The sequence below is a fragment of the Amphibalanus amphitrite genome, unplaced genomic scaffold (genome assembly GCF_019059575.1).
Source record: "Amphibalanus amphitrite isolate SeventyFive unplaced genomic scaffold, NRLGWU_Aamphi_draft 000289F_arrow, whole genome shotgun sequence".
Lineage (NCBI taxonomy): Eukaryota > Metazoa > Arthropoda > Thecostraca > Balanomorpha > Balanidae > Amphibalanus > Amphibalanus amphitrite.
Genome location: NW_024881784.1, coordinates 1 through 13,447, shown reverse-complemented (window position 1 = coordinate 13,447; position 13,447 = coordinate 1). Strand labels below are relative to the sequence as shown.

General features: G+C 48.2%; 1 protein-coding gene and 1 long non-coding RNA gene across 5 annotated transcripts; one reads left to right on the top strand and one right to left on the bottom strand.

The window, feature by feature from the left end:
• Positions 1 to 41: 41 nt before the first annotated feature.
• LOC122387556 (WD repeat-containing protein 18-like) lies at positions 42 to 8,183 on the bottom strand. 4 transcript variants are annotated; one of them, XM_043377873.1, is made up of 2 exons: positions 8,147 to 8,183; positions 42 to 1,806 (listed from the first exon to the last, which is right to left on the bottom strand). In XM_043377873.1, the coding sequence occupies exon 2, from the start codon at positions 1,728 to 1,730 to the stop codon at positions 492 to 494; it is 1,239 nt and encodes a 412-aa protein (XP_043233808.1). In that variant the 5' UTR covers positions 1,731 to 1,806; positions 8,147 to 8,183; the 3' UTR covers positions 42 to 491. The 4 variants fall into 4 exon arrangements, with proteins under 4 accessions (XP_043233808.1, XP_043233805.1, XP_043233807.1 ...); XM_043377870.1 differs by lacking the exon at positions 8,147 to 8,183 and adding an exon at positions 2,516 to 2,678; XM_043377872.1 differs by lacking the exon at positions 8,147 to 8,183 and adding an exon at positions 2,330 to 2,505.
• Positions 2,949 to 6,724, top strand: LOC122387557. Its single transcript, XR_006257620.1, has 3 exons — positions 2,949 to 2,992; positions 4,282 to 4,397; positions 4,993 to 6,724. It is a non-coding gene; the product is annotated as an uncharacterized LOC122387557 (long non-coding RNA).
• Positions 8,184 to 13,447: the final 5,264 nt, after the last annotated feature.

Below are 13,447 nucleotides of genomic sequence, written 5' to 3'. Positions count from 1 at the left end.
GATTGATGATAACGGTCGACATTGCATGGCAGACGCCATTCTGTTGAGTGTGGTCGAAAAGGACCTGACATTTATTTAACGTCAAAGCGAGTCAGCGCATACACGTCATAAGATTTTATACACGTAGAAGACGTACACTCCCCGGGTGATAAGCTCCTTGGGATGGACAACATTTGCAGTCACGTCTCTTTTGCAAGAAGCGCGTGATGTATCGCACCGCACAGTTGAGTTATTCAACCTCCTTGGATGCTGGCTTCGAACGTCATCAATCATGGATGCTTCCACGAAACATGGAAAGAACACCTCCAAAAGTCTGGTTCCTCCAGCCAGCAGCCTTCGCTGGAACACGCTCAGGAACATCGGAATGAGGACAGCACAACATGCCTCCAGCAGCATCGTTGGAGTGACAGAGTCACTGGACTTTGGCGCCGCACCGATCAAAAACCCGTCCCACAAACACTGCACGCTGTATCGTCTAGCGTTCGGGACAGCTACACCTTCATCACCTTGTCCACCATGAACTGGTACATGCTCGCGTTGACGTCCTCGCAGGCGGCGATCTGTCTGCGCAGCTGTTCGATGGTGTCGTCCCGGTCAGCTCGGCCGCCGTCACCCTCACCGTCCGCATCCTCACCGTCGGCGGGCGACTCCAGCAGTGCCGGACGGTCGCGCAGCACCAGCTCCAGCTCCAGCGGCCCCGAGTCCGGCTGGGCGCGCTGCAGCTGGCCCACGTGCAGCGGTGGCGGCGCGGCGCCGGCGTCTCGCAGCGCGGCCGGCCACCCGACCAGCGCCACGTTGGTGACGGCGCCGCGCTGCGGCAGCGTGCGCACGCACTGGCCGCTGGCCACGTGCCACAGCCGTACAGTCTGGTCGTCCGAGCCCGACACGAGCGTGCGGCCGTCACGCGTCACGGCCAGGCACGTAACGCGGCCCGTGTGGCCCGTGAGTGCCGCCGCCGCTGCTGTCGGCACGTGCTGCTCCAGCGAGCGCGGCGGCTCGGTCAGCGAGAACGAGAGCACGGAGCCGCTGGCAGTGCCACAGAACACACGTGTCTCGGCCGGTCCGAGCGCCACCGAAGTCAGGCCGACATCGAACGATACGGAGAGCAGCAGCTCGCCGCTCGACAGCTGGTACACCTTGCACGTCTGGTCCCGAGAGCAGGTGAGCACGCGCGCGCGCGGTCCGCCGCCGCCCACGTGCAGGCCGGTGATGGGCAGCGAGTGGTGGGCCCAGACGTGCAGCGGCTGGCCGTGGCGCGCCGACTCCGGGTCCGCGCAGCCGGCCACCGGCCACACGGCCGCCAGACCGTCGTCGGCCGCCGACACAAAGTGCGAGCCGTCGTCGGTGAACCGGAGCGCGGTGACCGTCTGGTAGTGGCGGCTCAGCACCGCCAGCAGCCGGCCGCTCGACAGCTCGTGCACGAAAACGCGCTCGGCCACGGCCAGCGCCAACCACGTGGCGGCCGGGTCGGCGGCCAGGGCGGTCACGGGGCCGGGCGTGCTGAGCCGCTGGTGGACGGCGTCGCGGCGCGCCAGCCGCCACAGCTGGACGCCGGGCCGGCCGCGCTCGGCGGCTGCCAGCGAGTGGCCCGCCAGCGAACAGAGGGTGCCGGCAGCGGCGTGGCCGCCGCGGAACGCCGCCACCTGGGTGCCGGTGGCCGGGTCCCAGGCGACCGTGTTGTGCGCCGGCGACTCGGCATCGGCCGTGAGCAGCAGCTCCAGCTGCGACATGACGGGGTGCAGAGGGCGCGGCTCAGAAGGCAGCGGTCCGATCCGTCCTCAGCACCGACTGGCAGCACTCTGAGGCCTGGCAGAGAAAAGAAACTTCATCAGCTGATAAAACATGTCATATTTCTTTCCTACAACTATCTGTATGAGTTTTGAACAGTTGCTCCCATGTGGAAAAAGACTTAGAGTGTAAGCTACTACATCTTCCCAAGTGTTGTGATTTGCGATTTCTTGAAAAGCTAACAAAATGCTCTTCAATCTTCACAGATGAAATTCATGCATGAATGTAAAACAATTCAGCCCTCAAGACTAAACTATTTGGTTTGATTGGCAGTACCTAGTACTAGTACCTGCTGAGTAAAGCCCTCACCTTTTAAAGGAATGATATTAGATTCATTTATAAATTGAAAGAGCACTTCGTTGTGAACCTTTATTGGTGTCATCCTTCAAGGAAGGTTTCGTGCAAAAACAAAGCAAGTTTCGCAAGTTCAATTGAGAGGGAATCAGGAGAGTTGGCTACACTGCAGGTAAATCTATTCAGTCAAGGAAATGAAGATAACAAACACATTCAGTCCATGTCCTGGGAATGGGGAATCACAAACCTCACAGATCAAGATATCTCAGAAACGCAAAAAGATCAGTTAAGTTCCACAAGAAATCTGAATCTCGGTCTTGTATCCCATTTCACTTAGAGGAGAAAATAAAGGAAAACAAACAAAAGATCAAAACCTCAAAGCAAAAACAATTTATGGCCAATGGCCACTCATTCTTCGCTCCCCCGATCTCACCGGACTCGGTTCAAGCTTCAGCCAGCATTCAGATAAACAACAACAAATTTTAAATCTAATTGCTGATGCTGTTCAGCAAATGTAAGTCACGACTCATTGAGCGCATTAAAGGGACCCTCCCACCTTAACATTAGATTTGAGTTGAGATAGCCAAAATGGGGTCCCTGGCTCACAATTACCGGTTTCGGCACTCACAACATCGAGAAATGCCTTAAATCGGAAATATTGAATTTCAAAATTGCAGCATTTTGATTCAGAGGGGCTAATGCTTAGGAATACCCCTCTGAATGTGTGACGTCAGCGCAGATATCTAACGCTTTTTAAATGTTTGACTAAAACGTTTTGTAGCACGCGGTGGTAGCATGTTTTTTAATCCCACCCAGAAATGACAAACAAGCTCCCTGATTGGCCAGTTGCCGGCCAGTTGGACTTGAGCGGTCGCCATGTTGGTATCGGGGACTCGGCCGGCATCGTTAGGTGTTGAATTATGTGTTTCGTTGTGCTAGATATTGCCAATTTGCTTTGATATTTGATAAATATCGTTGGCTCATTCTTTGGTGACCTTGCATACTAATACGACGATATTTTGATACCGATTGTTATGCATCAAACATCATGAGACAAATGTGGCGATTTCCACACCCTTTTGCAGTGCCCCCTCCCCTTGTGTAGTGAGTTAACAGGCTTGTAAGAACCAAGTGAACCATTTTTTAGTCAAGTGGTCATGATCGTCCCTACATCTAATGGATAATAGTCTTGCGCAAACTTATAAAGTACTGGAGGAAGCAGAAGTTACGATTTTGGAGTACGCAAACTTGATATTAAAAAATCTCAGGTATTTTGGCTATATAAAGTGAGAAGAAAAATTGATAATTATTTATTACAATTGCAATAATGATAATATCATGATAATTGTACTGTCAGGTATTGATAATAGTCATGTCACGTCTTGCCACTAACCAGGCACACAGACACAACACATTTTCATCTTTATGTATCTAGGCATAAGGTATTACAGGCATGTTTTTGCACACCTCTCATGTGCGAGTGGGCATGGCCTCCTTCACAGTTAAGTTTTGGCTGATTGTGCTCAAATTTTGTAAGTACATGTAAAGGGATGTAGATACAGTTAGTCGGGCACTCTTCTTAATTCAGTTTTGTGCACCACTTCCTGCTTTCACCATGCTGTGCCCACTCTGCTTTACAGTGGACAGCTGCTTTTGTGACACACATTAATCTTGCGTTCATTGAAACACTTAGTTTTGAGTGTTTTGACTCAGTTTTGTTGTAACGTTACCTGTGTTTATATTTTCAATAACTTGTTTTGGGCTTCTCATATTTATCTTTTTTTCTTAGCTTAGCAGGTTTAGTGTAAAACAAGTTTTAGCTGACATTTTACATGTTAAGATTACATGAGTGCATACATTTTATAAAAGCTAGTTTGATTTGTTTTTGACATCAAGTAAGATTTGATTTTTGTTTCTGAGATTCCAATGTTATTTGTGGCAAATATTTTCCAAAAATCCTCCATCTAAAGCTTCAACTGAATTCTAAAATGCCTGCATTTTCTACCAGAAACATTATCATTGATACCTCCTACAATATTTCATTTTGTCACCAGGTACCTGGACTGGTGAAAAGTGAAAACTGAAATTCATTCATGTCACCATTATCCTACGACCTACCCCTAAATGGAATTGATCTTGTTTCACAAATGAGTTGTACATTGTACAATGTCTATCAGCTGATGTCTATCTCTCTTTCAGCACAGAAGATCCTCAGTCATAGTTAACAAAATGGAAAAAAAATTAGCTGTGTTTTTAAGATTCCAGTGGTGGCCATCAACTGCTCAGGAAAGCAGCCCAGAATCACTTCACAACAGGTATGTTGATGCATGTACATTGTACATTAACATCAATGTCTGAATGCTGAAGAATTGTTGAACAGGGAACACATTTACCTAGCCTCTAAAAACCACAAATCCTACATTACTTACATAAACATTTTTCTATAGAACTTATATTATCTACTTTCATCTGGCTAAGACTTTTTTACATTATATTCCCTCTGTTAAACATGAAAATATGATGAGTTATAGACTAGTATAACAAGCTGGTAATTATATCTGCCTTGTCAGCTTGGCCAACATCTGCATCATGTCTATCACAAAATATGACTGCTTTCCTGACATTTGCATTTGTTCCACTCACCAATTGACCACTTCTACCATCTGCTTGCTCTATGCACAGGCATTGTCATAGGGTCTGTTCCAGTCGCACTTCCTAACACCTCTTAACTCCTCCAAGATTGCTTCCCTGTTCCAGTGGCAGCTTTCGCCCCTACAAAGCCAAGAAGGGCCCTGCTCCAACCTCCTCTATCTTGCTCTTTGAGGAGTTTAGATGTGTTAGGAAGTGCGACTGGAACAGACCCATAGCAAAACAGTTTCATCTCCCTGAGTCTGTACTGTCTTTTTCCAGGTTTCCAAAGGATCATCATTCATCAGCACAGAAGGGTGGGAAAGAGAAGGCTGTTCAAATTCTGAAAAGCCAGAGCTGCAAAGGAGTTCAAAGATGCAGTGCAGTTGGCCCACTCAGTAGAGTTTCACTAGTGGTTCTGATGTGGACTGAAGATTACACGCTGGATTGAAGTGGCCGGTCTGGAGCAGCTGTAGTTCATCATTCTTGCTGATTGTGGACGAGTAAGAGCCCGCGTTGGCCCCGATCGGCGATCGCTGGCCAAAGCCCACCACCAGTTTGGTGATAGGCGTTGGCTGTGATATCTAGTGTCGCCTATGTGTGAAAAGGACAAGTTGATAACAAAACCTGTTGCGTCATGTTATTAACCCGCGCCCGGGTGGCCCTCAGCCAACTTGGGGGGGGGGGGAGGTGTATTCGGCCACACTAGGTTATCTTGGAATGTAGCAAAGCTGGAAAGACGCAGTAAAATCAATCTATAGATCGCTATTTTTCTTCAGAATCATACAGGTCATTTTTGATCAGGTCATCGCTGAGGTCACTGGAGGTCACTTAAAGTAAAATGATGACGAATTTTGGCCCCCGATTTTGACAACTTCACAAATTGGTTCATAATTCGGGAACCAAAGAAGCTACAGCGCCGCGGAAAAGCGAATTCGATAGCTCTTTCTAAAATCTTTCAGGTTCTCAGATTTGAGCTAAGGTCAACTAGGGTTAAGCCTCCAAAGGGCAAAAACTGAACAATCGGCTTGCTTCGGAAGTCGTCTTTTCTTTAATTTTTTTTAACTGATACCAACCTTTTATTACGTTGATTTTACCGGCACTGCGTTTCTCTCGTCTTCTTGGCCTAACAAGGTCAGCTTAATAAATTTGACCTCAGGTCAATGTCGCAGAAAATGCCATTTTGCATGTCATTGATTCGTTACATTGAAATTGAGGTTAACATCAGTAGCGGCGGAACACCTTCAATCGAGGGGGCATTGCCGACTTTTGGTCTCATTCTTTCCATGCAACGGCCATAGGGCTAATGTTAAAATGCCAAAATCAAAGGGGGCACGGTGCCCCGGTGCCCTCGGCCTGTTCCGCCGCCTATGATTATGATGCTTTTAGCGCTCTGGCCACGTTCCATCTAAAATCGATGTACAAAAATAAACTGTTGGGACTTGGGAGGCGTTACATGACCTGAGATGACCTCAGGAGCATACGATAGATCCCGATGTTTGAGTGCTTTTGTTTCAAAAGCAGAACATTTCGTCTTTCGAGTTCCTCATACTGACTGAAACTGGAGACGTCGCAAAGTTGACCTGACCCTAGGTCACCACCGATATCAAAATTAAAGATATTCAAGATGTTGGTACTGATTCTCTCATGCAATAGCTCGAGTTTCAAACTTCTACTTCATGGTGACCTGACCTGACCTTAGGTGACATGGGGTTACTTTTTTCACAATTGATGCGAATCGATGCATTATACATAAGCTATACTAAGTTTCGTGTCGTTTTATCTATGCAAGCACAAAATTGTCAGGTGTGGCCAAAAACGCCCCCACGGCCCACCCACCTGGGGAACGTTAAAGCAGTGATGTATTTTTTTCGGTGTATTCCACGATGCATCGATCGGTGTACTTGATAATGTATTATTTATTGCTGCGTGTGTACGCTTTTCCTCTGTTCAGTGTGATCTGTGATAGGAAAACTACCGATATATCTCCACGCGCATGACTGAAAGAGCTGGCGTGATCTATAATATTGGGTGTCTGTTTTTGTTTGGCATTTTATAAATAATAAGTCACTGTGATCGTTTGATGAGACACTGGGACAGCCGGCCTGTATGATCAGCGAACGGCAGGCGGCGGGGCAGTGGTCCGGTGGCTGCGGGATGGGACTGACACCAGCAGATTCAGAGCTGCGATACGCGGACGTTATGTTCACAATACCTTTGCAAAGTAATATCTGATAGATATCATGTCCTCGAAAATGTTCTTCAATCAATATGATTTTACCTCCTGGCTTATTCCATGGGGGCCGAAACCGATCGTTTTATGCACGCCTTTTCTGGGCCTCGTTCTCCTCTAAATGCGTGTAGGTAGCAATTTTATTCAAGGGACGATTGAAAGTGCCTCCGATTGGTTTTCAGCGTAGGTGGGATATGGCCGTTGAATGTGAGGCAGTCGATAAGGAACGTCGAGCTGGAACGGTCATTGGGTAGGTACTAGGTAAGGTATGTGAAAGGCAGCAGTGGAAAACAAGGAAGGGAGGCGTTTGGTGTGAGGTTTCAAATGCTCTATGCATAAGAAAAGTTCATTTGATCATATGACACCGTCCTTTTTATCGCGATACGTGAGCAACGCATGAGACGCTCACTGTTCAGACTTGTAGCGTTAGAGACAGGCTGAGAAGGGCTATTTCCGCGAAAGGATATTCTGGAATTTTAATTGAAAGGCATTTAGTTTTGAAAGCATTCAGTACTTCTTAACACGATACTGACTCATTTAAAATTTCAATTTTTCCCCATTGCGATAGCATAAGAAGCAGAGACTGCGGTGTCCCCGTACGCAGGATTCTGGAGACTGTCAGGCGGATGTTAGTAGCTAAAAGCTTTTGTTCTTTATTTAACAGATGACAATCATTTCTTTTAATACTTTGTAACACCTAACTCACTAGAAACAATCTCTACGGGCTTCCAAAAGTGTTATATTTAACATGTTAGATCCATTACAATATTTTAGCTGCCCTAACCTGTAAATGTAACGGATGCGTCATTATTGAAAACGTGCTAAAGCATAGTATTCTATTGCTGACAAATATTCTGCGTCTGTCAGCCAAAACTGGCCAATCAGAGGCTGTGTTTGTCATTTCTGGGTGGGATTAATAAACATGCGCGGTGGTATATGCTATTTGCGCGCAACATCTGCCGCAAACGCCGCACTTCTAAAATAAAGTCGCTAGAAACAGCGGAGATCCCAAAAAAGTAAACAAAAGTAAAAGTCTAATATCTTGAAAACCGGTGAATATTTTTCGGTGAAATTTGGTAGATATTCGTTTTCGCTCTTTCTGAACCGAGCGACATCATTTTCATGCCAATTCATAAACTTTTTTGAAGGTGGGAGGGTCCCTTTAAATAATAACTGCATCCGAACCAACATAAGACGACCCACGTGTACTATAGGCACGCATTCACCGCATTCACACAAAGATTGCATTCCTTTTTCCTCACAATGGACAATGGATGAAACTTTCTTATATGTATTCTTTTTTGCTTGTGGGCGCTCTTTGCCACCAACTGTGCAATCAACTACGCTGCTTTAACTCATCTCTCCAAAAATAGCAGCAAAAAACGCTTTCGAACATGAATAGCTGCTTCGTGAATGTCATAGCTGCGCAGGTAACATCTTATCTTTTTTAATAAGACGTAACTAATTTGTAATTATGAATTTTGCATGCATGAAATGTTGCAAAATATAACGAATTGCAAGATAATCATGTGTCAAATCAATTTTCTGGGCAGAAAAACACTATTATTTTAGTAAGTTTTTTCAACAAGATTTGCTGCAATAGCAGTTGTCCTTGTCCCGGCCAAGTCCAGGCTGTGTTTTTAACAATCGGGTGCAGATGGGCAGAGAGGCAGAGAGTAAAAAGACCATCTTATTACTATTGTTGCCTATTGGTTTTGTCTACCGCTGTGATACACCGATGCACTGACCTAACTATGAAGCACCAATCTTCGATACCATTGAAGTTTGTGCATGTAACGGAAGTTAGCAGGGATTCAGCAGGGGTTCAGCAGGGATTCAGCAGGGATCGACGGCCCCTACGATTTCGCTGAATTTTGGTGGAGAGGTGCAGAATGGTGTCCTCTATCGAAAATCCTAGTGCCAAAATACGGGGAATCCATCAGGGGGGCCACAAATCCCAAAAAACAGTATGCCCTCAGGGCACAATCGACGAACTTTGGAAACCCTACTTCTAGCCGTCAAAACAGCTAAAAATGCACGTCATTCGAAAGAGGACAAAATTTTACGTGCAACGGTACCAAATTTAGGGGGCTAGCGCCCCCCTGAACCGAACAAAACAGCTTCAAATATATGGGCCCGGGAGTATGCCCTCGGGGCATAAATAAACGTTTTCAACAATTTCAGGCCTATAACATCGACAAAATCCAGCAATATGCACATCATTGGAAAGAGCGTAATTTCCCAAACAAAAAACCCAAGTAACATTTTTCGATGGGGCCCACCTGGGGCCCACGGGACCCAATTGAAATTTGGGGCCCAATGGGGCGGCCCCTACGATTTTCTTCAAAATTTGCACAGACACTCTCCTGGGCCCCCTCTTCAATCTGGCTGAAGAAACCTACCGGGAATCCAAAGGAAGGGGCCCAAAGAGGGCCCCAAAGAGGCCCTTTCTAAGTATTGCCCCTAATTTCGCGACCAACCCCGGCAATATGCACATCATTGGAAAGAGCGTGATTTCCCTAACAAAAAACCCAAGTAACATTTTTTTATGGGGCCCACCTGGGGCCCACGGGACCCAATTGAAATTTGGGGCCCAATGGGGCGGCCCCTACGATTTTCTTCAAAATTTGCACAGACACTCTCCTGGGCCCCCTCTTCAATCTGGCTGAAGAAACCTACCGGGGAATCCAAAGGAAGGGGCCCAAAGAGGGCCCCAAAGAGGCCCTTTCTAAGTATTGCCCCTAATTTCGCGACCGACCCCGGCAATATGCACATCATTGGAAAGAGCGTAATTTCCCAAACAAAAAACCCAAGTAACATTTTTCGATGGGGCCCACCTGGGGCCCACGGGACCCAATTGAAATTTGGGGCCCAATGGGGCGGCCCCTACGATTTTCTTCAAAATTTGCACAGACACTCTCCTGGGCCCCCTCTTCAATCTGGCTGAAGAAACCTACCGGGGAATCCAAAGGAAGGGGCCCAAAGAGGGCCCCAAAGAGGCCCTTTCTAAGTATTGCCCCTAATTTCGCGACCAACCCCGGCAATATGCACATTATTGGAAAGAGCGTTATTTCCCAAACAAAAAACCCAAGTAACATTTTTCGATGGGGCCCACCTGGGGCCCACGGGACCCAATTGAAATTTGGGGCCCAATGGGGTGGCCCCTACGATTTTCTTCAAAATTTGCACAGACACTCTCCTGGGCCCCCTCTTCAATCTGGCTGAAGAAACCTACCGGGGAATCCAAAGAAAGGGGCCCAAAGAGGGCCCCAAAGAGGCCCTTTCTAAGTATTGCCCCTAATTTCGCGACCAACCCCGGCAATATGCACATCATTGGAAAGAGCGTAATTTCCCAAACAAAAAACCCAAGTAACATTTTTCGATGGGGCCCACCTGGGGCCCACGGGACCCAATTGAAATTTGGGGCCCAATGGGGCGGCCCCTACGATTTTCTTCAAAATTTGCACAGACACTCTTCTGGGCCCCCTCTTCAATCTGGCTGAAGAAACCTACCGGGGAATCCAAAGGAAGGGGCCCAAAGAGGGCCCCAAAGAGGCCCTTTCTAAGTATTGCCCCTAATTTCGCGACCGACCCCGGCAATATGCACATCATTGGAAAGAGCGTAAATTCCCAAACAAAAAACCCAAGTAACATTTTTCGATGGGGCCCACCTGGGGCCCACGGGATCCAATTGAAATTTGGGGCCCAATGGGGCGGCCCCTACGATTTTCTTCAAAATTTGCACAGACACTCTCCTGGGCCCCCTCTTCAATCTGGCTGAAGAAACCTACCGGGGAATCCAAAGGAAGGGGCCCAAAGAGGGCCCCAAAGAGGCCCTTTCTAAGTATTGCCCCTATTTTCGCGACCAACCCCGGCAATATGCACATCATTGGAAAGAGCGTAATTTCCCAAACAAAAAACCCAAGTAACATTTTTCGATGGGGCCCACCTGGGGCCCACGGGACCCAATTGAAATTTGGGGCCCAATGGGGCGGCCCCTACGATTTTCTTCAAAATTTGCACAGACACTCTCCTGGGCCCCCTCTTCAATCTGGCTGAAGAAACCTACCGGGGAATCCAAAGGAAGGGGCCCAAAGAGGGCCCCAAAGAGGCCCTTTCTAAGTATTGCCCCTAATTTCGCGACCAACCCCGGCAATATGCACATCATTGGAAAGAGCGTAATTTCCCAAACAAAAAACCCAAGTAACATTTTTCGATGGGGCCCACCTGGGGCCCACGGGACCCAATTGAAATTTGGGGCCCAATGGGGCGGCCCCTACGATTTTCTTCAAAATTTGCACAGACACTCTCCTGGGCCCCCTCTTCAATCTGGCTGAAGAAACCTACCGGGGAATCCAAAGGAAGGGGCCCAAAGAGGGCCCCAAAGAGGCCCTTTCTAAGTATTGCCCCTAATTTCGCGACCAACCCCGGCAATATGCACATCATTGGAAAGAGCGTAATTTCCCAAACAAAAACCCAAGTAACATTTTTCGATGGGGCCCACCTGGGGCCCACGGGACCCAATTGAAATTTGGGGCCCAATGGGGCGGCCCCTACGATTTTCTTCAAAATTTGCACAGACACTCTCCTGGGCCCCCTCTTCAATCTGGCTGAAGAAACCTACCGGGGAATCCAAAGGAAGGGGCCCAAAGAGGGCCCCAAAGAGGCCCTTTCTAATTATTGACCCTAATTTCGCGATCGACCCCGGCAATATGCACATCATTGGAAAGAGCGTAATTTCCCAAACAAAAAACCCAAGTAACATTTTTCGATGGGGCCCACCTGGGGCCCACGGGACCCAATTGAAATTTGGGGCCCAATGGGGCGGCCCCTACGATTTTCTTCAAAATTTGCACAGACACTCCTGGGCCCCCTCTTCAATCTGGCTGAAGAAACCTACCGGGGAATCCAAAGGAAGGGGCCCAAAGAGGGCCCCAAAGAGGCCCTTTCTAAGTATCGCCCCTAATTTCGCGACCAACCCCGGCAATATGCACATCATTGGAAAGAGCGTAATTTCCCAAACAAAAAACCCAAGTAACATTTTTCGATGGGGCCCTCCTGGGGCTCACGGGACCCAATTGAAATTTGGGGCCCAATGGGGCGGCCCCTACGATTTTCTTCAAAATTTGCACAGACACTCTCCTGGGCCCCCTCTTCAATCTGACTGAAGAAACCTACCGGGGAATCCAAAGGAAGGGGCCCAAAGAGGGCCCCTAAGAGGCCCTTTCTAAGTATTGCCCCTAATTTCGCGACCGATCCCGGCAATATGCACATCATTGGAAAGAGCGTAATTTCCCAAACAAAAAACCCAAGTAACATTTTTCGATGGGGCCCACCTGGGGCCCACGGGACCCAATTGAAATTTGGGGCCCAATGGGGCGGCCCCTACGATTTTCTTCAAAATTTGCACAGACACTCTCCTGGACCCCCTCTTCAATCTGGCTGAAGAAACCTACCGGGGAATCCAAAGGAAGGGGCCCAAAGAGGGCCCCAAAAGAGGCCCTTTCTAAGTATTGCCCCTAATTTCGCGACCGACCCCGGCAATATGCACATCATTGGAAAGAGCGTAATTTCCCAAACAAAAAACCCAAGTAACATTTTTCGATGGGGCCCACCTGGGGCCCACGGGACCCAATTGAAATTTGGGGCCCAATGGGGCGGCCCCTACGATTTTCTTCAAAATTTGTACAGACACTCTCCTGGGCCCCCTCTTCAATCTGGCTGAAGAAACCTACCGGGGAATCCAAAGGAAGGGGCCCAAAGAGGGCCCCAAAGAGGCCCTTTCTAAGTATTGCCCCTAATTTCGCGACCGACCCCGGCAATATGCACATCATTGGAAAGAGCGTAATTTCCCAAACAAAAAACCCAAGTAACATTTTTTATGGGGCCCACCTGGGGCCCACGGGACCCAATTGAAATTTGGGGCCCAATGGGGCGGCCCCTACGATTTTCTTCAAAATTTGCACAGACACTCTCCTGGGCCCCCTCTTCAATCTGGCTGAAGAAACTACCGGGGAATCCAAAGGAAGGGCCCCAAGAGGGCACCAAAAGGCCCTTTCTAAGTATTGCCCCTAATTTGCGACCGAACCCCGGCATATGCACATCATTGGAAAGAACGTAATTTCCCAAACAAAAAACCCAAGTAACATTTTTCGATGAGGCCCACCTGGGCCCACGGGACCCAATTGAAATTTGTGGGCCCAATGGGGCGGCCCCTACGATTTTCTTTAAAATTGCACAGACACCTCTGGCCCCCTCTTCAATCTGGCTGAAGAAACCTACCGGGGAATCCAAAGGAAGGGGCCCAAAGAGGGCCCCAAAGAGGCCCTTTCTAAGTATTGCCCCTAATTTCGCAACCAACCCGGCATAGCACATCATTGGAAAGAGCGTAATTTCCCAAACAAAAAACCCAAGTAACATTTTTCGAGGGGCCCACTGGGGCCCAACGGGACCCAATTGAAATTGGGGCTCAATGGGCGCCCCTACGATTTCTTCAAAAATATG

Bases quoted from the DNA above. Each gene is read 5' to 3' on its own strand.
- LOC122387556 (XM_043377873.1), bottom strand. From the start codon at position 1,730: ATGTCGCAGCTGGAGCTGCTGCTCACGGCCGATGCCGAGTCGCCGGCG.